The sequence below is a fragment of the Anabrus simplex genome, chromosome 3 (assembly GCF_040414725.1).
Source record: "Anabrus simplex isolate iqAnaSimp1 chromosome 3, ASM4041472v1, whole genome shotgun sequence".
In the NCBI taxonomy this organism is placed as follows: Eukaryota; Metazoa; Arthropoda; class Insecta; order Orthoptera; family Tettigoniidae; genus Anabrus; species Anabrus simplex.
The window spans coordinates 511,600,922-511,627,418 of record NC_090267.1 but is presented as its reverse complement, the minus strand read 5'-3'; the positions used below and the strand labels follow the sequence as shown (position 1 = coordinate 511,627,418).

At 35.5% G+C, this 26,497-nt stretch overlaps 1 protein-coding gene across 3 annotated transcripts in view; it reads right to left on the bottom strand.

Annotated features, from left to right (window-relative positions):
* Positions 1-970: 970 nt before the first annotated feature.
* Positions 971-26,497, bottom strand: part of LOC136866600 (uncharacterized) — a 476,012-nt gene continuing 450,485 nt past the window's right edge. For all 3 annotated transcript variants that reach the window (XM_068226767.1, XM_067143711.2, XM_067143712.2), the window contains 2 exons: positions 21,183-21,332; positions 971-6,613 (listed from right to left, as the gene is read on the bottom strand). In XM_068226767.1, coding sequence (XP_068082868.1) covers positions 6,408-6,613; positions 21,183-21,332 — 356 coding nt within the window. In that variant the 3' untranslated portion in view covers positions 971-6,407. The remainder of the gene's footprint in view (positions 6,614-21,182; positions 21,333-26,497) is intronic.

Here is a 26,497-nt window from a genome sequence, read left to right as displayed (position 1 = left end):
GCATTGTGATTCAATTTTTAATGGAAAAGGCATGAAAGCTGGTGAAATTCATCAGCAGATTAGTGAAGTGTATGGAGAACACACTATGAGCAAAGGAATGGTAAAAAAAATGGGTTAGAACACTTAAAGAACGCCATACGAGAAGCGTAGAGTGTGACTGTTTGTCAATACTGAAGACTTGGTGCAAAGGTTCGAGAAAGCGGATGCTTTACGATTTTGTTATTAAGTTATGATTGCCTGCAATTTCAAGGAGTGTTCTTTATGAAATTGTGTCAGGATGCTTAGATTATCGGAAGTTGTGTTCACGCAATCCAAAACAAACGGCTTGTCATGCTCACAAGGGGGATCGTTTTGCTTCATGACAATGTGCGATCTCACACAGCTAATCAGACCCGAGACCTCATCGCTTCAAATGGTTGGGGACAATTTAGTCGTCCTCCCTATAGTCGTGACCTAGTGTCTAGTGACTACCACTTGTTCCTGCGCCCGTTAGAGCATTTAGGAAGTCAACGCCATGACGACGATGACGTAAAAAGAACCGTGCGGCAGAGGCTGGCCCATCAGGTGGCACATTACTATGCGGATGGAATTCAGAAGCTGACGGCTTCAAGATGTGACAAGTGCCTTAATATGCCTGGAATTTACGTTGAGAAGTAGTTTAAGGTACAGGCTTACATGTAAAAAAAAAAAAAAGGAATTGTTTAAAAAATTGCATTACTTTTTTTTCTACATCAAAACGGTACTTACTTTAAAAACACTCCTCGTACATCTCCAATAAGTTCCTTTACTTACCTGTCAGCGCTGGGTGCACACTAGATAGTTCTATTTTAAAAATGAAATTTCAGAAAAAGCATTAAAGTGATCACGAGACAAATGACCATAGGTGAGAGTTAAATGACTGCTCTAGGGAAACATAAAAGGAAGGAAAGAGAAATTCTCACTTAAAATTTCAAACTTACATACATTACTGTACACATTTTTCATTTATTTATTAATAAGACATGAATAAAATATATTCAATGGATATCTTTACACTGAACCTAGCCTGCATTAGGTTATACAATATTGTGCTTGACAGTGAGAAGTTAGATATGCAGAGAGAATTTACACCACAGTAGAAAGAACAGCAAAAATCAACATTAAGTATTGTTTTCACTTCATATTTATGAGTTCCCTGATATTCCCTTCATCAATAATAATTGATCATTTTTACATAGGTATGCATATAAAATTAACAAATATATTATAAGAAATATATTTGGCCTTATTTTTCATCTAGCTTTTGGAGTGTAAATTAATTTTTAAGATTGTCAAGCAAACTATTTACATCTAGGCTAAATCTTCACCCTTAATCACTCGCGTCGGGTCACAGAGACCCGAGTGACTTTTCTTTTATAAATTTGGTCAAATAAATTATTGCCAGCATTATGTAATTTCATCTCCTGTTGAGTTACTTGTCATAGTGCAGTAGAGGTCGCTGTTGACAATAATTTCTTGCACATTTGACTTGCCAAGACTATGTGTGCTCTGGTAGAATATTCACGTGGAAGTTACTAGAAAACTAGTGAGCAGCTACACTGATTTCTGCCGGGCTGAGTGGCTCGGACGGTTGAGGCACTGGTCTTCTGACTCCAACTTGGCAGGTTCAATCCTGGTTCAGTCCGGTGGTATTTGAAGGTGCTCAAATACGTCAGCCTCGTGTCCATAGATTTACTGGCGTATAAACAAACTCCTGTGGGACTAAATTCCAGCACCTCAGCGTCTTCAAAAACTGTAAAACTAGTTAGTGGGATTTAAAATAAGAAATTTGTTTAATGTTATTGACATTATGTGTAAGTGTTACGTTATGGTGCTGCTCCAAGTTTAACTTGTTAGCATGCTGGTGTTTACTCCAAGAGTTCCCGGGTTCGATTCTCGGTTGGGTCGGAGTTTTTGACCTTTATTGATTATTTCCCTGAGTTCACGACTGGATGTTGTGTTCCCTTCAACATCGCCTGTATTGCCCCACTCTCACAAGTAGGCAGGTCACCCATGGACGTCAACTTGAAATATCTGCAGAAGGCCTCTCTGGAGGCCACACACCAATATAATATATTAAAAAAGAAAAAAAAACACAACTAAACTAGTTTGTGTTGGGTCCACATTATGCATTCTCTTCATCAGTGAAGTCCAATCAAATAGTTTAAAGAAGTATTATATCATAATTTACCATATCAATGAATAAACAAACATTAGTGAAATATTATGAAAATAATCATTCATAAAATTTAATATTTGAATAATGTTGAATGAGAATACCTAAATAAATTTAAGATCTTCAAGATTTTCTTTTTTTTCTTCTTAAATGATTAAACACTACTTTATACAATTGGTTCTCATCTGTACCCAACACAAACTATTTTAAGTAGTTTAAAAAAATAGATTTAGACAAGTCAATACAGGTTCAAATCAAATACCTATTATGGTTAAGTTTATCAACAATTATATAATATATAATGAGTGTGTGTGTGTGTGTGTGTGTGTGTGTGCGCGCGTGCATGTGTGTGCGTGTTAAGATGGATGCAAACATCCAATCCCCGATCAGGAGGAATCAACCATATGAAGTCAAGACATCTGTGGACCGGCCAAGAATTAAGGCCAGGGCCCTTTGAACCGAAGGCCACTACACTGATATTCAGCCAAAGATCGGGACTTCATTATTATGTATAAACATTTATAATTTCCCTTACATTAAGCTATGAATACACTTACATTTTCCATTTACACCTGTGCAATGTAATTATTAAATTAATGTAGTAATGGTCCACCTTTCATTACTGCATTAATTTAATAATTACATTGTACTTGCAATTCAATACGGATCAGAACCATGAAGTTTATAACCTATGATTTACACCTGTGGGTGAAAAAGACCCGACGCGAGTGTTTATGTACCATTCTGTCACGCGAGTACTTAAGGGTTAAATAAAGTACAGGTACATATGTTTAACATTGTATGTTACAAGATTCAGTAATTTCTTTACCACCATTTGATTTCTTTCCGATATTACAGCCTTTTTATAAGCATGCCTGCTTTCGAGTGGCAATATTAGTGAAGTAAAGTAAGCTATTAAAATTGAACATAAAATAATTTAACGTTCAGTTAGTTACATCACATGCAATATCGGCAATTGTGTAAATCGATAACAAACATTGAAATGATGTAATACACAAAATTTGCACAATTTATTATAATGTTATAGTAAGAGGAATGAAAGGAGATTACTTTGGTTTATTGTATAACTTTATCACAATTATTTTCTATATACTAACAATATATAATAACTTTGATATATATATTAATGAAAGTCTCTCTTTCTGTCCGTGCACGAGAAACTTGCTAACTTGAACACTGGCTTGAAAGAGATGAACACACAGCAGTTTTATTACAAAATATAAGATATACTCTTTGACTGTTTGTACTGCCACCGTGCCTCAGAAATAGCTACACGAACTGTTCTGTCTGGACAAAGGATGAAAGCAATATCAACAAAGAATTTTGTCATAAGTAAGAGAGAAAAATATATTAGAAATCATTTGTTACGTTCAGTGGCGTTTCCTGGGCCAGAAATTCAGGTGGTGACAAAAATGAATGCGTGGGCACCTCTAATTTTGAAATTGTGACTGCTAAATTCCAATCTGAAGAAAAGCAATATTTTCAGAATGTATTTCCACTCTGGGAATAACAACGTATAAAAAAATAATTTGATGGCATTTTAAAAAACTTGACAGTAAAATTCGTTCCTAAGGTATTTTGTTTTGTTTTTGTTGTAGTTGTTGTTGTTGCTGCTGTTGTCTCTCTAACATATCTAAAGATGGATATTATAAGGTTTAGAAGGGGTTATAACCAATACCTGAACGTTGATTTGAATCAATATGAGTATTCGATATATCTCGTAATCGCCCATAACCATTATATCGACAAGCGAAACCTTTGATTTTGGCTGGTCTCTGCACCAGATTTTCTATGTTATGTTCTTTGTGTACTGCACTGCTATATAATAGGCACTGCTCGGGGTTTAGTATTTTTGAGCCCATTATTTATATTGCTAGTGGTCTAACGTTGCACTAACACATCGTATGTTTTCGGCGACAAGAGAATGGGGAGGTAATGGCCATGATCTTAAGGTACATCTCCAACATTTGTCAGATATGAAAATTGGAAATCACGGAAAACCATCTTCCAGGCTACTGGCGATGGGATTCAATCCCATGATCTCCCAAATGGAAGCTCATAGTTACACGACTGTAACCGTGCGGTTAACTCACTGGTTTGAGCCCATTAAATGAAGTGTCTAGACCAGTGAATGTGATTTAAGAGTGATTAAGATGAACAGAGGGGCAAAGTGGTTAATATTATAGGGTTAAGCAAATTATTTTTTATGTCTGGAGCCTAAGAAATGTTACTGGCTCCTAGAATATTTTCTGATCTGTCCAGCCCTGGATTAAATGCAAGATGGTCATAAACAAGTGTTAGAGGGTTGGTCATACTCGTAAATAATTAGATATCTCTCACTGTGGTCATTTCATCAGCTGCTTAAGTTAGCCAATCAGATCGCTCCGCGGGCGAATTCATATGGGCTTTGCACTTGGCTTGTGACCGGCTTGAGAGCGCCAGGGGAGAGACTTGAACAAGGCACGCTACAGTGGCATTGGCTGAAACCCGCGGCGTGTTAGTGTTTGTCTCTCAAGTCCGACCAAGCCACGTTCAGATTTAGCAACATCACCTTGTGAAGCCTGTTTGAATTTGTCTGGGAAGAGATTTGATTGGCTAAATTCAGCAGGTGATAAAATGAGGACGGCGCGAGACATCGATGTGATATTTTCAAATTACTTATCAGTATGACCAACGTTCTAATGCTTCACATTGGTTCCTACCACCCTATATAAGCCCTGACAGTTTATCCCCACCACCCTGCTCACCTGTTTCTTTTAACTTACCAGATTATTCAGATCATGAAATGAATTAATGTAAGAGAAACACATGGAGAAAAGAGAAGGTCTGCAACAGGGAATTACAATATTTTTTCAAAGGTGAAGTATGTTCTTTGGTCATTTCATTCACTTCACCATTGTAAAATTTTATTTACTCTAATAATATAATATTGCAAAATTAAAGTACAGTAAATTAACAAACCACTGTTGGCAGCTGCTGTCAATCACTTGTTTTCTTTTTCTTTAAAAGAAAGTGATGAAAAACTGGTTAATAGTGGTTTTACTTTGCTTTCACTCCTCATATTAAAACATTTAAACCTCTGACTTCACTGCATAAGCAAACTCGTGCGGAACTCGAAAACAAAAATCAACAAAAAGCGTTGGAAATTGAAACAACGTCTTGGTCTGGTTCAGCAAGCACGAGGCAAGTGTACCGAGAGTGTATGCGCGATTTCAGGGAGTGAAGCTGCCGAGTAGTTGGAAACGGACCCAATGGTTTGGCTGCATGGCAGACGGTTCTGAAAGTAACTACAGTATATGGAGATGAGCAATGAACAGTAATGTAACATTACATTTAAACAAATGAAATAATTTATTATTTTTATTTCAATTTTATTTGGGCATTGACACACAACTTACACACCCTGAGGAAATGGCACTGGTTTTGTTGTTCCATATCCAGCACTGAAAAGTCTCACCTTTCTTTCGGATACGAGATAAAATAATGCAGTAAGCCGTCAGGATATCCGGCCACACAGACGATATGGAAATTATCCATATTCAGCGGGCCATTCAACTGCCTGATGTAGAAGAGTGGCTAGCTGAAGCAGATATCACTGAGGTCACCAACGAAGAGCTTAATGGTGATCAAATTACTTTCACTGATGTTAATGAAGACGATATGGACAAGGAAGAAAGATGACAAGGAAATGTTTGACGACCCGTTAAAATACATCAAACAGCATCCAGCACGAACATCTGTGGATGTGTTTGACAAAGAAGTGGAGAAAGGGTAGGCCTACAGAACTGTACTGTATTTTTCCACGTTCATTTTATTAAAAATATAAAATAATAATTTTTTAATGTACTGTATGTAACTCCACTGTTATTACAGTGACAGTGTTAAGTGAAATTTTGTTTGTAGTTACTGTCAAAGCAAAATTACATCCCTTTCTGCATTAAAATAAAAATATACTTGTTAATTGGGTTAACAAGCATGTTTTCTGTACCAACCATGCCCTGGTCCCATAAGTGGCTTTATTGTACATCATAATTGATCTTTGTTTACACTTCCAGACAACAATATTTTTAATTTAAAAGGAATAATGAGCCAAGTATCTTTCAGTAGAATGAAGCCTACACTCTACATCCTTGAACCACACAGAGGTATTTCTGAGGCAGGGGCTGTGTTATGAGATCGTGGAACGTCCAGATTATAGAAGGCGACAGGAAACAAATAGAAGTAGTGATGCTATTGTCACTGTTAACGCAACTGTTGCCTGTGTCGTCACTGCTTCATTACACAGTTTGTAGTTACACCTCTGAACCTCTTCTTCATTCAGACGTGTATCCTTCTTGCTGTATGCATAGTTCTCATCGCTCCTGGTGTAGCAGTTCCGATAGAACATCTCGATCTCACCTGCAACAACCCAGTTAATCATATTCCCCTATTAATATAGGTCATAACAGAATATAATTTCAAAAATATTTGTGTGGTATTCATTATCAGGAAACAAGAATTGTCCTTTAAGAGGATATTTTAGCACTGTATGTTCAAATGTGTTACACAGTTCAATGTGAAATAGGGTAAAATGGGTCCTCCTATTCATTACATAAATATTAATGACAAGACCAAGAGGAAGACCTCGTGATGTTTGGGAAAAACGGATAATGAAAGACCAATATCAATCACTACTGATCTGCATTTAGGACAGTCGCCCAGGAGGCAGATTTTTCTTTACAATGGCGAAAAATGAAAGTATCCTCCTATTCAATACATCATATATTCCGTCATTAGACGGAGTAAACAAGTTCAGACATGTTTCGGCTCGTTTGAGCCATCTTCAGTGAAAAAATTAGGGGGGTTGGAATAATTTACATAATATGAGTTGAAAAAATGCTAAAAAACATAATGAAAGCGCAAATGAAAAAACAAACAAAAGAGAGCCTAGACGGAAACAAAATAGCACAAATATACAATATTTACATCAATATGCAGAGTAAAAAACAACTTATTGCAACAAAATTCAGTGAAACAGGAGTTAATTTGAAATAATAATTGATACTAAAAAACTGCGTTAACCTTGTAACAGGAGGCAGATTCCCTATCTGTTGTTTTCTTAGCCTTTTCCTAAATGATTTCAAAGAAATTGGAAATTTATTGAACATCTCCCTTGGTAAGTTATTCCAATCCCTAACTCCCCTTCCTATAAATGAATAATTGCCCCAGTTTGTCCTCTTGAATTCCAACTTTATCTTCATATTGTGATCATATTGTGATCTTGAAATTAGAGACGTGAACTGGTGTCGCATATATGAGCAGCATCTGTGGATGGATAGAACGAACTGGAGGAGGCTCGTACACAACCACACTCGGCTTGCTGGAGCGAAGAAATGATGATGATGGTTATATTCTCATTAAGAACCAACAAAATGAAAAAAGCACAATTTCTAACCTCTTCAACTTATTACAAAAAATGCTTGTCAATAGACACTAAAATCCAACACTACAAAACTGTAACTTTGCCCAAAGTCACTTATACTTGCAACTCTTTGTTCCAAATTAAAAATTAGAGAAGAACTGATCAACTTCTTAAAACTGAAATAAGAATTTTTAGAACTTGCATAAATAGAAAGTACCAGGTTGAAGGAGTCTGGAGAATCCTCCTAAATGAAACTGTCTATCAAGAGATTGACTCAGTTACCAGCACAATGAAGAAGAAAAAAACAGCAGAAAACAGGATTTTATGACAACTAGTGATGAGAAATCTGGGAAAGAAGACAGGAGGGCATTGGATCAAAGAAATTCAAGAGGATCTCATACCAGTTGGACTCAAAATTACAGATGCAGAGAACAAGAATAAAATTACCACCCTTCTTAAGAATCACAAATTTTCAACTGAAATGATGCACAGAAGGCCTGTAGAGATTTCAGACGAATTAAGAACACTGTGAACAAAATGAATGAAGAAGTACTGGGCAGATAAGAAGAATCAAATAGTATAACCTTCAAAGAAAAAGTGCACATGGAAGACTCAAGTGGTCCAATATGGCCAATAAAGTTAATAATAATAATAATAATAATAATAATAATAATAATAATAATAATAATAATAATAATAATAATAATAATAATAATAATAATATAATACATTAATTCATGGTATACTAGTTTCAACCATATTTGGGTCAACTTCAGCCATTACATAGTCAGAATTTAAAAATGAGTCTGTGATGAAATATATCTTGGAGATGACAGACACCATGTCCATCAGTCACAATATGATGTACAGAAGAAATCTTTATTGAGATACTAGCACTGTATTGGTCACATTGTGGAATTAGGCTTAAACATGATTTATACTGTAACATGTTGTGACAATATACGTTAATGTTGTAATTCTCATGTTAGGTCCGTATTGAAATGTACATAAATACAAAGTATGTTACAAGTGTTTATTTATATATCCACCTATTCAATACAAAGAGATCTTTTTAGAAATTAAATATTATTATAAAATGTTAAGGGACATGTTTCGCCCATATTAAGGGCATCATCAGCCTCAAATTCAAACCTGTATGGTGAAAAATCAGGATCCTGATTGCTCTTACAAGCCATAAAAAGAGGATATCATTATAGGTGTCAGACTAAACATACAAAATATTAGAATGTCCTTGGCTAAAATTGCAGTATCAAGCTGCATGTCATAAGTTCACATGAATATACTTTCCGGAGCGTTGAAAAACTTGTTGGGGTAGGGCAGTAAACAGCTCAGTCTTTATAATAAAACAGAAATGTGCCTCCTTGAAGATGATAAGAAAAAGCAAAGCTGATACACTGTTACAGATGTCAATATCGTATGTTGTGATAAGACAACAGATCTCTTAAATGGCTGTTCAGCTGCCTATAGTCTATTTAACTGGCTGAAGGAGTGAAAGTCGAATGTGTTATGATAAGATAACAGTCTTCCTTACATAATTGTAGGAGTAAGGAAAAAGCATTCGGTTGTCTATCGATGTATTTATCTTATCTGAAGGACGAAAGTCGAAGGTTTATCGACGTTGATAGAGCTCTTTGGTGTGAAGTCTGTAACAAGAGGAGAGTGAATGCTTAGGAAGGTATTTTTGAAGAGAAAGTGGGTTTAAAGAAAGGTAAAACATGGAAAATGTATAAAAACACTTACCCTTTCGTCTGTGAAGATGTAAATCAGTTATGGAAAGGTTAGTTGAAGAAAAATAACGTTATGTGTAGGTTCATTTATTTCTTTGATTGTTAATGCAGTTGCTATGGTAGCGTTGAATGACTGACATTTGTACTTCTGGTATTGTATCGATGTGAGATTGGCGGAGAAGGGTGTGGTTGAGGGGAGGGGGTAGGCGGAGCGTTAAATTTATGTGTTGTTGGTTGCGAGAGATTTACATGGTCGGACAGGGAGGGAGTTGTGTTGGGTTGCGGGAGAATTGTGGGGGCGGGCATGAAGGGAGTCAAGTTAGTTAAAGTAGTGGAGGTTCTAGAAGATGTTAACTTAAGATTTTTAAGAATGTAGTTATGTTTTGAATTTAGAGTTTGCAATAATTTGGGTAAACTTTCGTATAATGGATTCTTGACTTCAATTAAATCATTGAGGTTTAGATTTTTGTTGTAGTGTTGGTCCAAAAATATATAGATGGTTTCAAGTTCATTCATCAACTTTCCTTTGTCTACTCTTTTAATAATTGTGAGGTCTCTTTCTATTGTTGTGAAGTGATGTCCTGTTTCTTTCATATGGGAGCTCATAAATTTATTGTGCTTAATGGCATTATAGTGTTCTAAGTACCTAGTTTGAAAACTCCGGCCTGTTTGACCAATATAAGAGGCGTTGCATTGCGTGCATGTGAGCCTGTATATGCCTGATCCTGAGTAAATGTTTTTGCTTGAATTGACTGTGTTGTGATTAAAAAATAATTTTTGGTTAGTGTTTGTTGTTCTAAAAGCTATGCTGGTATTTTTGTTTTTTATTGGGTTCAAGATCTGGTGAACATTTGGATTGTTGTAGGTGAAGGTAACAAATTTGGATTTTTTGGGTTTGTCAGGGATGAGGTTTGTTGTTAATTTGAATTTGACCTTATTTATTAAACGGTTAATCATTTCAGGTTTATATCCATTGATTTTTGCTAAATCCTTTATATAATTTAGTTCTGTTTGAAGGTTCTTGGGTGTGAGAGGGATTTTTAAAGCTCTGTAAATTAAACTGTGAAATGTGGCCAATTTATGGGAGTTAGGATGTAAAGAAGTACTTTTGATTGTTAATGGGGTGTGAGTAGGTTTTCTGTAAATTTTAAAATCGAAGTTGCCATTAATATGAGTTACAGTGAGATCTAGGAAATTTAAGGATCCACTGACTTCATCTTCCTTGGTGAATTTAATATTTTGGTCTAGGTTGTTTAAATAATTTAAAATATTGGTACTGTTATTGAGATCTTTATTGATTATTACGAATGTGTCGTCTACATACCTAAGCCATAAGCTAAGGCCTTTTATTTTATTTATTATTTTATGATGTTCTAAAGAATCTAAATAGATGTCAGCTAAGATGCCTGATAAGGGATCACCCATAGCTAGGCCATCTTGGTGGTAAATTTTACCATTAAAATTGAAATAGTTGTTTTTTAGCACAAAATTTAGGATTTTTATGAATTCTTCTAACTCAAGCTTGCTGAGGTTGCTGTGTTTTGCGAGGTTGTCTTTGATAATATTTACATTTTCCTTTGTTGGTACATTAGAATACATATTAGTAATGTCAAAAGAGCACATAATGTGATTTGGTAGTAAGGTGAATTTTTTTAAAATTTCGCAGAAGTCTATTGAATTTTTTAAGGGGGATTTATTGTTGAACGTGTAATGTCTTTTTAGAAAATAGTGGATATATTTTGAGGTTTTATATGTCGGACTACTTCTACAGTTGATGATTGGGCGTATGGGTGTGTTTTTCTTATGTAATTTAGGCAATGCTCTGGCTGTGGGGGTTTTAGGGTTCATAAGGATTAGTTTTTGCTGTTCTTGTTCATTTAGTAAAAATGTGGAATTCTTTAATAGTGTTTTTAAATTTCGTTGGATTCTTATTGTGGGGTCTTTATTGACTATTGTGAAAGTTTCATTTGTGAAAAATTCTTCTGTTTTTTCAATGTAATCTTTCTTATCTATTAAAACAGTAGTCCCTCCTTTATCGGCTTTAGTTACTATTATGTTGTTATCTTTTACTTTGTTTTTTACCTCTTTAATTAATTTTGAATGATTGAGAATAGCGTCTTTATTTAAACCTTCAATTAGTGTTGGAAGTTTCTTTTTTATCTCGTATCTAGTGTCATTTTGTAATTCATGAGGAAGTTTTGAAATATTCGTCTCGACTTCTGCTATGGTGGTGATAACATCGTTTTCTTTTTGTGTACTAGGCCAATTGTGTTTTAAACCTTTACCTAAAAGTTCCATTTCTTTTTCTGAGAAGCTTGTGTTCGTCAAGTTAACTACGGCGGGAGAGTTGTTGAAAGAAGGAACTCTTTTCTTTAAGTGTATGGGTGCTTGTAGCTGATTTTCTTTTAAGTGAGCCAGTTTTTTATCTAATGTGAATTGTTTTCTGCTTAGTATATCATTTAATTTATAATCGACATGTAACTGAAACGAATTCCATTCTATAGGGTTCACATATTGCGACACCGATAAGTGTAGCTTGTACAGTTGTAAGTTTAAGAGTGACTTCTTCTTATAGAAAGTTTTTATTTCGTCCTTAAGCCAGATTTCATTAGTTTTGTTTTGGGTTTTTAATAAGTTACGAGCCGATAAGTTTCTCCTTTGGACATGTCTTAAGAATCTTGGTACAAGTTTTAGTCTCAGACATTCTTTTAGGAAAGCTATGTCTTTACTTAAACTGCTAATCTTAACCTTCAGGTTGAGAAATTTGTTTAGCATATAATAGGCCTGGTTGGCTTTTACATTACATGTTATAATTCTCATGTTAGGTCCGTATTGAAATGTACGTAAATACAAAGTATGTTACAAGTGTTTATTTATGTATCCACCTATTCAATACAAAGAGATCTTTTTAGAAATTAAATATTATTATAAAATGTTAAGGGACATGTTTCGCCCATATTAAGGGCATCATCAGCCTCAAATTCAAACCTGTATGGTGAAACATGTCCCTTAACATTTTATAATAATATTTAATTTCTAAAAAGATCTCTTTGTATTGAATAGGTGGATATATAAATAAACACTTGTAACATACTTTGTATTTACGTACATTTCAATACGGACCTAACATGAGAATTATAACATGTAATGTAAAAGCCAACCAGGCCTATTATATGCTAAACAAATTTCTCAACCTGAAGGTTAAGATTAGCAGTTTAAGTAAAGACATAGCTTTCCTAAAAGAATGTCTGAGACTAAAACTTGTACCAAGATTCTTAAGACATGTCCAAAGGAGAAACTTATCGGCTCGTAACTTATTAAAAACCCAAAACAAAACTAATGAAATCTGGCTTAAGGACGAAATAAAAACTTTCTATAAGAAGAAGTCACTCTTAAACTTACAACTGTACAAGCTACACTTATCGGTGTCGCAATATGTGAACCCTATAGAATGGAATTCGTTTCAGTTACATGTCGATTATAAATTAAATGATATACTAAGCAGAAAACAATTCACATTAGATAAAAAACTGGCTCACTTAAAAGAAAATCAGCTACAAGCACCCATACACTTAAAGAAAAGAGTTCCTTCTTTCAACAACTCTCCCGCCGTAGTTAACTTGACGAACACAAGCTTCTCAGAAAAAGAAATGGAACTTTTAGGTAAAGGTTTAAAACACAATTGGCCTAGTACACAAAAAGAAAACGATGTTATCACCACCATAGCAGAAGTCGAGACGAATATTTCAAAACTTCCTCATGAATTACAAAATGACACTAGATACGAGATAAAAAAGAAACTTCCAACACTAATTGAAGGTTTAAATAAAGACGCTATTCTCAATCATTCAAAATTAATTAAAGAGGTAAAAAACAAAGTAAAAGATTACAACATAATAGTAACTAAAGCCGATAAAGGAGGGACTACTGTTTTAATAGATAAGAAAGATTACATTGAAAAAACAGAAGAATTTTTCACAAATGAAACTTTCACAATAGTCAATAAAGACCCCACAATAAGAATCCAACGAAATTTAAAAACACTATTAAAGAATTCCACATTTTTACTAAATGAACAAGAACAGCAAAAACTAATCCTTATGAACCCTAAAACCCCCACAGCCAGAGCATTGCCTAAATTACATAAGAAAAACACACCCATACGCCCAATCATCAACTGTAGAAGTAGTCCGACATATAAAACCTCAAAATATATCCACTATTTTCTAAAAAGACATTACACGTTCAACAATAAATCCCCCTTAAAAAAATCAATAGACTTCTGCGAAATTTTAAAAAAATTCACCTTACTACCAAATCACATTATGTGCTCTTTTGACATTACTAATATGTATTCTAATGTACCAACAAAGGAAAATGTAAATATTATCAAAGACAACCTCGCAAAACACAGCAACCTCAGCAAGCTTGAGTTAGAAGAATTCATAAAAATCCTAAATTTTGTGCTAAAAAACAACTATTTCAACTTTAATGGTAAAATTTACCACCAAGATGGCCTAGCTATGGGTGATCCCTTATCAGGCATCTTAGCTGACATCTATTTAGATTCTTTAGAACATCATAAAATAATAAATAAAATAAAAGGCCTTAGCTTATGGCTTAGGTATGTAGACGACACATTCGTAATAATCAATAAAGATCTCAATAACAGTACCAATATTTTAAATTATTTAAACAACCTAGACCAAAATATTAAATTCACCAAGGAAGATGAAGTCAGTGGATCCTTAAATTTCCTAGATCTCACTGTAACTCATATTAATGGCAACTTCGATTTTAAAATTTACAGAAAACCTACTCACACCCCATTAACAATCAAAAGTACTTCTTTACATCCTAACTCCCATAAATTGGCCACATTTCACAGTTTAATTTACAGAGCTTTAAAAATCCCTCTCACACCCAAGAACCTTCAAACAGAACTAAATTATATAAAGGATTTAGCAAAAATCAATGGATATAAACCTGAAATGATTAACCGTTTAATAAATAAGGTCAAATTCAAATTAACAACAAACCTCATCCCTGACAAACCCAAAAAATCCAAATTCGTTACCTTCACCTACAACAATCCAAATGTTCACCAGATCTTGAACCCAATAAAAAACAAAAATACCAGCATAGCTTTTAGAACAACAAACACTAACCAAAAATTATTTTTTAATCACAACACAGTCAATTCAAGCAAAAACATTTACTCAGGATCAGGCATATACAGGCTCACATGCACGCAATGCAACGCCTCTTATATTGGTCAAACAGGCCGGAGTTTTCAAACTAGGTACTTAGAACACTATAATGCCATTAAGCACAATAAATTTTCAGCAATGAGCTCCCATATGAAAGAAACAGGACATCACTTCACAACAATAGAAAGAGACCTCACAATTATTAAAAGAGTAGACAAAGGAAAGTTGATGAATGAACTTGAAACCATCTATATATTTTTGGACCAACACTACAACAAAAATCTAAACCTCAATGATTTAATTGAAGTCAAGAATCCATTATACGAAAGTTTACCCAAATTATTGCAAACTCTAAATTCAAAACATAACTACATTCTTAAAAATCTTAAGTTAACATCTTCTAGAACCTCCACTACTTTAACTAACTTGACTCCCTTCATGCCCGCCCCCACAATTCTCCCGCAACCCAACACAACTCCCTCCCAGTCCGACCATGTAAATCTCTCGCAACCAACAACACATAAATTTAACGCTCCGCCTACCCCCTCCCCTCAACCACACCCTCCTCCGCCAATCTCACATCGATACAATACCAGAAGTACAAATGTCAGTCATTCAACGCTACCATAGCAACTGCATTAACAGTCAAAGAAATAAATGAACCTACACATAACGTTATTTTTCTTCAACTAACCTTTCCATAACTGATTTACATCTTCACAGACGAAAGGGTAAGTGTTTTTATACATTTTCCATGTTTTACCTTTCTTTAAACCCACTTTCTCTTCAAAAATACCTTCCTAAGCATTCACTCTCCTCTTGTTACAGACTTCACACCAAAGAGCTCTATCAACGTCGATAAACCTTCGACTTTCGTCCTTCAGATAAGATAAATACATCGATAGACAACCGAATGCTTTTTCCTTACTCCTACAATTATGTAAGGAAGACTGTTATCTTATCATAACACATTCGACTTTCACTCCTTCAGCCAGTTAAATAGACTATAGGCAGCTGAACAGCCATTTAAGAGATCTGTTGTCTTATCACAACATACGATATTGACATCTGTAACAGTGTATCAGCTTTGCTTTTTCTTATCATCTTCAAGGAGGCACATTTCTGTTTTATTATAAAGACTGAGCTGTTTACTGCCCTACCCCAACAAGTTTTTCAACGCTCCGGAAAGTATATTCATGTGAACTTATGACATGCAGCTTGATACTGCAATTTTAGCCAAGGACATTCTAATATTTTGTATGTTTAGACTGACACCTATAATGATATCCTCTTTTTATGGCTTGTAAGAGCAATCAGGATCCTGATTTTTCACCATACAGGTTTGAATTTGAGGCTGATGATGCCCTTAATATGGGCGAAACATGTCCCTTAACATTTTATAATAATATTTAATTTCTAAAAAGATCTCTTTGTATTGAATAGGTGGATATATAAATAAACACTTGTAACATACTTTGTATTTAATATACGTTAAACTTAAAAATTGGCCGAGCGGGTGATCTGTGATTTCGTACTGTGGAAACAGTGGCCCAGTAGATGTTTAAAGCTGTTGATATGGATCAAATATGTGTATCCAGAATAGATGTCTGGAAAAGAAAAGAAAAAAAAGAAAGAACTCCTATAATTTATAGGAGAAAATAAAAGGATATGTATTACCAGGTGTACGCATAAGTCTTTTCTGGTTTCACTAAGAGATAGTGCCAGCAAACAGTACGCAGCGTATGAACTTGACACACACGTCAGTTTGTTCGTCTGACATTAACCTACCAACACATATAAGCTAAGTCAACCAAACACTAGCATCTGTGTTGTATCGTTCAGTGATCATGTCAATGTTTGTGCCTGAAAAAGAACATTTGCGGCACGCATTGCTTTTCTTATTTAATCAAGAGGAAAAGGCTGTGGAAAGTCATTGTTTGCTTGTAGAAACATACGGTGAACACGCTCCATCGATTAGAACATGTAAGACATGGTTTCGACAATTTAAACATGGTGATTTCAATGTGAAAAAAAGACAGTGTGCGCTCTGGTAGACCACAAAAGTGCGAAGATGAGCAATTGCAGGCATTACTGGATGATGACTCAACTCAAACTCAACAGCAATTGGCACAAGCATTAAATGTGTCACAAGAAACCATCAGCAGACGTTTACAAGCAATGGAGAAGATCAGTAAATTTGGTAAATGAGTCCCACACAATTTGAATGAACGGCAAATGGAAAATCGCAAAGTCTGTCACCTGGCGAAGCTGGTCCTTCAACACCAAGGCCAAATCACTTCGGCAAGAAGACCATGCGTTGTGTCTGGTGGGACAAGAGCGGTATTGGGTATTATGAACTCTTGAAGCCCAGTGAACCCGTTAATACACAACGCTGTCACCAATAAATGATGAATTTAAATCACACATTGATCAAAAGATGACCGGACTGGGCCAGAAGACATGGCAAAGTGATTTTGTTACACAACAATGCTCTGTCTCACACAGCAAAACCAGTGAAAGACACCTTGAAATCGCTTAGGTGGAACTTCATTCCGCACCTGCGATACTTCCCCAACCTGGCTCCATCTGACTATCATCTGTTTGCATCAATGGGGCACGCGGTCGCAAAGCTGGAATTCAAGAAGACTAATTGGGGCAAATATTCATTTATAGGTAGGGGAGTTACGGATTGGAATAACTTACCAAGGTAGATGTTCAATAAATTTCCAATTTCCTTACGATGCAGATCAGTAGTGATTGATTGATTGATTGATTGATTGATTGACTGGTTGTTTGTTTGATTGATTGAGCAGCACTTCAGCAATTTCGAGGAAGTTGGAAAATGGCTCGATGAATGGTTTGCTGCAAAAGACAAGCAGTTTTTCTGGCATGGTATTCATTACTTTCCTGAAAGATGGGCGAAGTGTGTAGAAGCTGATGGTCAATATTTTGAACAAACAAAAATGAATTTACCTTGAAAATTACGTGTTTTCTTTCTGCAAAAACCATGAAAAGAAAATGTATACACCTGGTATATGAGCTTTACACCCCTCACATAGAGTCAAGGGTATTTATCACCAACGGTGGAGTGTGCCACACTGATTGCTAAGTCAAAGCAGAGGTTAGTTCAGGTTGCGGAGGAGTGGAAGTGGTAAGGGGATGGTTAGAGGCTGGTAGGAATAATGGAACCTGTGTTCATACGAAATGTATTTTTTTATAAATAGGAATGATTGTGTATATCAAATAAAATATTAGGCTTTTCAGAGATTTCATTTCAGTTGTAATTAGGATTGAAATATTGTTCCAAGCGGATAGAGCAATTTTTGAGGAATTTTATATCATAAAGCAGTTCATTCAAGGAGGAACAAAGGAAATAAGTTCTTCAGTAACATAAAATACTCTGCATCATAAACATCTGGTTTTGTCTTTGAAACATTAAAGGACAAGTTCAATCTCATCATCGTTGTACGTTGTTGACTTAAACTAGATAGGCCCTCTCCTTATGAATCTCAGTGCCCTCGAGGAATATTGATGCCCACCCTCCTGATGAAAGGTGGAAAGCAGAAATGAAATAGATGCACAAGAATTGAAATTGATAAGGAGAGAGCCTATCTGTAATACTTGAAGACAGTGGTATATAAAGTTGTGCAAGTTATCTTCACGCATGACTCAAACTCTGCCTTGATGGATGCATTATATTTGCATCTGTCTTTCGGCACAAACCCGAGCACAATGTAACTTCCTCAAAAGCCTCATTGTGGCTGTGACAAAATGGAAGCTGCTCCTAGGGTCAGTCGTGGTACAATAGCAATTTCTGACCCATGGCTAACTACCTCACTCCTTATCATGCCTTGTAAGCAGTGCGCTGCCACCTTTGGTGGTTGATGATCCAATCAGCCTTTGAACTGACATGACTCAAACATATGATAGTCTCTCTCAAAATACAATTCTCTGTTTGATACTGAATTTTAATACTCTGATGTAACTTAAGAAAGCATTTGACCTAATTAACAGGAACAGACTTCTTAATATCTTAGCAGAAGGTAATGTCCAACAACAGTTAATAGATAACATATACAACATGTACAGTGACAACCTTATTGCAGTAAAGTTAGGTAATCATCAGACTGAATGGGAACCGATCAGCAGAGGTGGGAAACAAGGTTATGGATTTTCTCCTTTGTTGTTCATAATCTATATGAACAACATAATGCAGGAATGGAGGCATGAAAGGCATGGAGCAATCCCAGTCAGCAGATATCTCACACATCTAGATGCCATACTCTTTGCTGATGATGTTGCATTGGTAGCATCATCATATGATGATCTTCAGTGGTCAGTATCAAATCTTCAGAAAGTCTCTTCAAAAATCAACATAACAATTTCATCAGAAAAGAGCAAAATAATTGCCTTTAAGAGGAAGGACCCTGTCCCCAGTAAAGTCTGTTTAGATAATAAAATTTTGGAAAGAGTCAATGAATTCAATTATCTAGGATACCTTATCGTACCAAGGGGAAATTGATATCTCTGCAAAAATAACCAAGTTTACCAGAACAACAGGAATTATAAATCACATTATGAAGCATCTTTTGTCCAAAAACACACTTGCTTATCTCTTTATAACACTTTAGCCAGACCAGCCCTTTGCTACGGCAGTGAGGCATGGACAATAAGAACTCAAGACATTTCCAGAATTACAGCATGTGAAATAACGTTCATGCGCAGAACAGCAGGCTGTACAAAATGGGATAGTAAAAGAAAGGAAGATGTGCTTAAGCGACTGAATGTGAAACTAGTAATCATGATTACCAAGAAAACTGGAAACGTCACGTTCAAGGGACGGAATCTGGAAGACTAGCAAAGGAGATCCTACGCTATCAAGCAAGAGGACACAGATCTATAGGACATTCATGAAGCGACGGAAAGAAAATGCAAGAGCGTAACGGACAAATGGCCCAATACTTGGAAGAATGATGATGATGTAACTTAAATGGTAAAATGTAGACATATGAGCACTTCATGGGATTACTGTATCACAAAATAACTGAACAATTTCATACTCTTATATTGTAAATGCCATTCGTCATGGTACAGTGGTACTGGATTGTAAAGTTGGGAAAAAAACAATAACGATACACAGGTTTCTCAGAAAGTACCCAAGATATTTAACTGAAATATTTCTAACATATTTAGAACACTTTCAGTAATATATGTGCAGAGGATGAAAATTTTATATAAAATATATATATTTCAAAGACAAATTGCAGGAAAATTATTGTTAAATTTTTGGAAATTTATGTACCTTTTCCTGAAAAACTGTATGCCCAATCTTTTTGAAACTTCACATTCTGTTGGAGAACGTGTACTTGTGGCTGTGGGAGTAAATTTATCCAAATATCTTGATTAGTTAATTGATACAAAGTTGGAAGGCACTGAAAATTTCACAAAAGGATTTAAATATCAAGATAAGACTGGGAAAAGAAATCTCTACTTCTGAATACAATTGGGTGTGCAGATCATATAGAACCTTAGCCATCTGTTGATCTGACCGCTGATGAAGGGAATGGTAGAATTCCTGAAACATGTTTGGTTGACTAAATAATTTTCTTTGATACAAAGTTGGAAGGCACTGAAAATTTCACAAAAGGATTTAAATATCAAGACAAGACTGGAAAAAGAAATCTCTACTTCTGAATACAATTGGGCGTGCAGATCATATAGAACCTTAGTCACCTGTTGATCTGACGGCTGATGAAGGGAATGGTTGAATTCCTGAAACATGTTTGGCTGAATAAATAATTTTCTTTCATTAATAAGTGTATTGACAAGGCTGATTCAAATATAACTATTTTAAATATTTCTGTACTCATTCTTAACCACCTATTGGAGAAGACTGTAGTTAAGTGTGTTCTCATGCTTTCAGCCTGCTGTACTGTCATTCAAACATCCAAGCAAAGTTTCCAGATCACCAGTAACTGAATGGGTATCAATCTTTGGCTCGATAACAACATACAATATGAAGGATGGGATCGCTCAACGCTTCACTGTATATCTTTCATTCTGGTTGTTCTGCAACTCCGCAGATCGTATTATGAAACCGCGCCTAATTATCAATCACCATACATATGCAACGCCGAGCATACGGCTGGCATTCTGAAGGCGAGAATCTAATTTTTCATAAAACTTAGATGTTCAATCGTCACAGCCTATCTCCCAGCACAATCTCCCACAATCTTCCAGGATAATAAATTTGCTCAAGTAGGTCACTGAGCATCTCTTAGCAAGACACAATAAGCTTCTTTATTATATTCAAAATAGTTTAGCAGAAAAAGGTACGCAAAATGAATGAACCTTATTTAAAATCTCTTTTAAAAGCTTATTTTTGACACAGACCATTCAAACTCTACACGTGTAATAATGAAACTGTTCATACATATTATGACCATTTTATTAAGTTACGAATGGAATTTCATGGTGGAGTCGAGGTGAATACATCACTGAGTGATTGTGAGTTACCGTGCGTGACAGTAACAGTAAAATGAAATAAAATATAAGAACCACACGAACTTATGCATCATCCCATTAGTTATAAGGTACAGTATATTTACCATTTTTGTCCTTCATGCTGACTGTCTCACAGCCCTTGCTACATTCGTGAACCACTACTCGGTCAGGGTTGAAGTACTCTGGTCTACAGGTATCGTTGCTGTTGTCGTATGGACTCCAGCTGCATATGTAGCACTTCACACCTTCAGCCTCTGTAAGATACTAATACAGTATTAACAAAAGGTAGACATAAAAGTATGTGTACAGAGATGAAATCAAGAGTAGAAAATGTCAAGCTAGAGAGTATACATTTCCTCTGATCATGAAACAATACTATTCTCCGCTAGATTCTCTTTGATTCTCTGACGTTCCCAAGCTTCTAAATATGCTCAACAAATGGTAGAATGTTCCTAATCTCTCTATATATAATAACATGTCCTTCATCGCCGAGCCAAAACTACTGGACATAAAGACATGAAATTTTGGGGATAATTTATATTACAGTGTAGGTGTTCACTAAGGGAGGATTCTTGGATATTCCGTCATTAAGGGGGTGAAATTGTGGGGGGGGGGGGGACGGAGAATTTTAAAAATGAGTATATCTATATCTCAAAACCTGAACAGATTAAAGACGAGAAAATTAGTGTTTGGAATCTCCTCTAAAAATAAATACATATTTTTTGTTTTCGAAAATTTCAGTTCAGGATGGTAAAAATAAGTGAAAATTGGGTTGAATCTCTTTTATGAGGATGCTTATATCTCATACACTGAAGATGTTACAAATGTCAAAACTGGTACATGGAATCTCCTTTGAAAGTAAATAAATACATATTTTTTTGTTTTCAGAAAATCCACTTAAAGTCGGTGAAAAAAGTGAAAAAGGGGTGAATTTTTAAAATGAGCATATCTTATAAACTTAATATGTTACAGAAGTAAAAGTTGGTATTTGGAATCTCCTGTTTTAAATAAAGAAATAAGCATTTTATGTTTTCGGAAAGTCCACTTAAAGGGGGTTAAAAGAAGAAAAGTGGAGTGAATTTTAAAAATGTATCTGAAAAACTTAGCATGTTTGGAATCTCCTTCACAAATAAGCACAAATTTTTCTCTCGGAAAATCCACTTGGGGATGGGGCATAAGGGTGGGAAGAAGTGAGAAAGGAGTTGAATTCATTTTATGAGGATACTTTTATTTCAAACACTGAAGATGTTAGAGAAAAGAAAATTGGCATATGGAATCTCCTTTGAATATAAATAAACATACTTTTTGTTTTCGGAGAATCCACTTAAGAGGTGAAAAAAATTGAAAAAGTGGGTACATTTTAAAAATAAGTATATCTACAATATGTCACAAAAACTTAACATATTACAGATGTGAAAATTGGTAATTGGAGTCTCCTTTAAAAGTAAAGAAACACAAATTTTTGTTTTGGGAAAATTCACTTAAGGGCAGGGGAGGGTGAAAAGAAGTGAGGATCTCCTCTAAAAATAAAAAAAGCAATTTTTTTTTACTTGAGAGAGGACTGTTTCTCACATATAGAGTTCCATGTCGCACATTCCACAGTTAGCTCTGCCAGTAGCCTGGTCATCTTAGCCCCAAAAGATGGTACCACAAACACAGTTTACATAGAGGTTCTGGGGTAAATGAAATGCAATTTTTTGGTCCTGCCTGACTTTCTCATCATCACCGAGCCAAAACGATGGAATTTTGAGGATACATTATATTACAATGTAGGTTCTCACTAAGGGAGGATTTTTGGATATTCCATAGCAAAGGGGGTGGAAGGGAGTGAATTTTTAGAAAGAGAGTATCTATATCCCAAAAACTGAACAGTTTAAACACAGGAAAATTGGTATTTGGAATCTCCTTTAAAAACAAAGAAACATGCATTCTCGTTTTAGGAAAATCCTGTTAAGGGGGGTGAAAAAAGTGAAAATGGGGATGAATACCTCTTTTGTGGATACTTATATCTCAAAAACTGAAGATGTTAGTCATAAAAATTGGCATTTGGAATCTCCTATAAAAATAAAAGAACAAGGATTTTTTTTGGAAAATCTACATAAGGGTTGGTGAACAGGAGTGACAAAGGGGGTGAAATTTTAAAATAAGAATATCTACAGAATATCTCAAAAAACGTAACATATTACAGATGTGAACATTGGTATGTTTAATCTCATTTAAAAATAGAAGTAACACATATTTGTTTGTTTTCGGAAAACGATTTCAGTGGGGGGGGGGGGATGAAAAAAGGACTAAAACTAAAAGAATTCAATCCCTTTTTTAATTCTTTTTATGTGGATGCTATAATCTCAAAAACTGAAGATGTCACAGTCATGAAAAGTGGTATTTGGAATCTCCTTTAAAAATAAAGAAACACGTATGTTTTTGGAAAACCTACTTAATGGGGAGGGGGGTGAACAGGCCTGATATAGGGGGTGAATTTTTAAAATGAGTATAATCTAGAGTATATCTCAAAAACTTAACATGTTACAGACTTGAAATTTGGTATTTTTAATCTCTTTAAGAACGAAGTAACACATACTTTTTTGTTTTCGGAAAAATTACTTAGCGAGAGATGGGGAGGGGGGGGTAAAAAGAACTGAAAGAGGGGTTGATTTTTTTTTGCTAGTAGCTTTAACGTCGCACCGATACAGATAGGTCTTATAGCGACGATGGGATAGGAAAGGTCTAGGAGTTAGAAGGAAGCGGCCGTGGCCTTAATTAAGGTACAGCCCCAGCATTTGCCTGGTGCGAGAAAGGGAAACCAAGTAAAACAATCTTCAGGGCTGCCGACAGTGGGATTCGAACCCACTATCTCGCGGAAGCAAGCTCACAGTCGCACGCCTCTAACCGTACGACCAACTCGCAGGGTGAATTATTTTTATTAGTATCTCAAAATCTGAAGATATTACATACGTGAAGATTGGTATAAGGAATCTCCTTTAAAAATAAAGAAACACGTATTGTTTTGTTTTCGTAAAATGCACTTAAGGGGATGTTAAGAAGACTGAAAAGGGGTTCAAACCTTTTTTCGAGAATACTTATATCTCAAAAAATGAATATGTTACAGACATGAAAATTTGTATTCGGAAACTCTTTAAAAATAAAGAAACATATATTCTTTTGTTTTCGGAAAATCCAATTAAGGGTGGATATATGAACTGAAAAATGAGTTGAATTGTATGAGGATACTTCTCAAAACCGAAGGATGTTACGGGCGTGAAAATTGGTATTTGGAATCTCCCTTTAAAAATAAAGAAACGTGCATCTTTTATTTGGGGGGGGGGGAGGGAATCAACTTAAGGAGCGTGTAAAATGAGTTGAATTCTTTTCATGAGGATACAAATAAGAAGTGGACTTTAAAAACAACACACCCCTAAGGATTTTTGACTGGCGGGGGAGGGGGGGGTGAGGAATGGAACAAAAATATACGTTTATATGAAACCATTTGAATTACGAAGTTAAAATGTCAAATGATATCCTAGGAGTTAAATAACGGAAGGTTTGAAACAAATTTAACCCCTCAAAGAGTTAAATGGTGGTCAAGATCCGAAAACAAATATTCCTTCCTCCGAAACTGTTTAACACACGAAGACAAAATTCCAAATAGCGGTAGGGCCTATATATATATATATACTATAAATCCTAGGTGTGAAATAGGAAATATTTTTAACGCCTCCCCCCCTAAAGTGTTAAATGAGGTTAGCTCCGTAAACTAAATTATTCATCCCTCCAAAACCGTTTGGAGTACAAAGTTGTAATTTTACGAGAAGGGTCTTGTTTTTATGCCCTAGGTGTAAAATACCGTATACTTCAAAATATTTCTCCCCTAAGGGGTTTAGATGGTCGTTGACTCTCAAAAACACAACATAACATTCTTCCGAAACCGTTTTAGGCATGAGCATAACTTTTTTTTTTATCCTAGATGTTAATAAATATTTCAAAGGTATTCATTCCTCCATTAATGTTCGACGAAGAAATTCAAAATTTCACAGGTTGGTTGCTATTACATCCTAGATGTTAAATCAGATATGATTTAAAACATTCAAATTCTTCCGTACGAGGTTCAAGTGAGTGGTAGATTATAAAATGAATAATAAATCTCCAAAAACCGTTTGACGTACGAACTGAGGACGTATTTTACAGGCTCAGATGACAGTGGACTCTCCAAAATGCGAAACTTTGAATAATAATAATAATAATAATAATAATAATAATAATAATAATAATAATAATAATAATAATAATAATAATAATAATAATAAATAATAACTTTCATTTTAAAGCCGTAGCGAAGCACGGGTAGCTGGTAAGAGAAAACAGTTGACTTACGCACAGCCTTCTGTATGGCCATTAATTAAAAGCAGGGACAAACTCTCAAACAGTTTTGTCTACTTACCCGAACAAGTATTGGACTATCTTGAGCAAGATCGTCTGAAAATGTTAAGATCCAGATACGCCCGAACGGTTGAAGGAAAGTGAACATTGCATGGAAAGAACTGTTATGAACTACATTACGAATGAATCATTTATTATGTGCCAGTACTAAATGTTCCTAAAACTATTGAGAAGGGCAGGCAAAACCATATGACTATGACGGCACATCAACATTTATAACGAATGCTGCGGAGCACGGGTCCTGTAGTATAAGTCGCACATATTTACATATGCAAGTGTAAACAATAAAAGACAATGTGTCAAAACACTCCTAGCCTGACAGATCCACTCTTCTTCCTCCAGCTCGATCATAATCTGCACATGTCAGTTGCTCAGGAATATCTTTATTCTATCTAATGTAGTAGCCATTGGTATGTAGCATTATTTTCAACAGTAACACACTCGGTAATACAAGTCAGTGTAGCTTTCTTTTTTTTTTTCAGAGAACTAACTGCTACCCTTCTTGTTCACAGCCCACTTGTCACCGATGCTCTCATTACAGCAGGCCTCTTTCCCTAGAAACATAGCGACCGACGGACATTTTTGTCTCTTTCTGCGTATTTACCATATATCGGATCACCAAACCAAACCCCATGGCACTACAGCCCTTGAAGAGCCTTGGCCTACCAAGCGACCGCTGCTCAGCCCGAAGGCCTGTAGATTACGAGGTGTCATGTGGTCAGCACGACGAATCCTCTCGGCCGTTATTCTTGGCTTTCTAGACCGGGATATCGGATCACGGATACATAATAATTTTATAGTGGTTTACTACGTGAACAGTGTTCGTGTTGTCAGTATCTGAAGTAGAACCACTGTACTGATTAAAATGCAGTCAACATATTATGGAAACGTGTGTGGTGCTATAAATTGTCGGTACGTAAAAGAACTCCCGTGGGACAAAATTACGGCACCTCGAGTCTCAGAAAACAGTAAATGTTGTCAG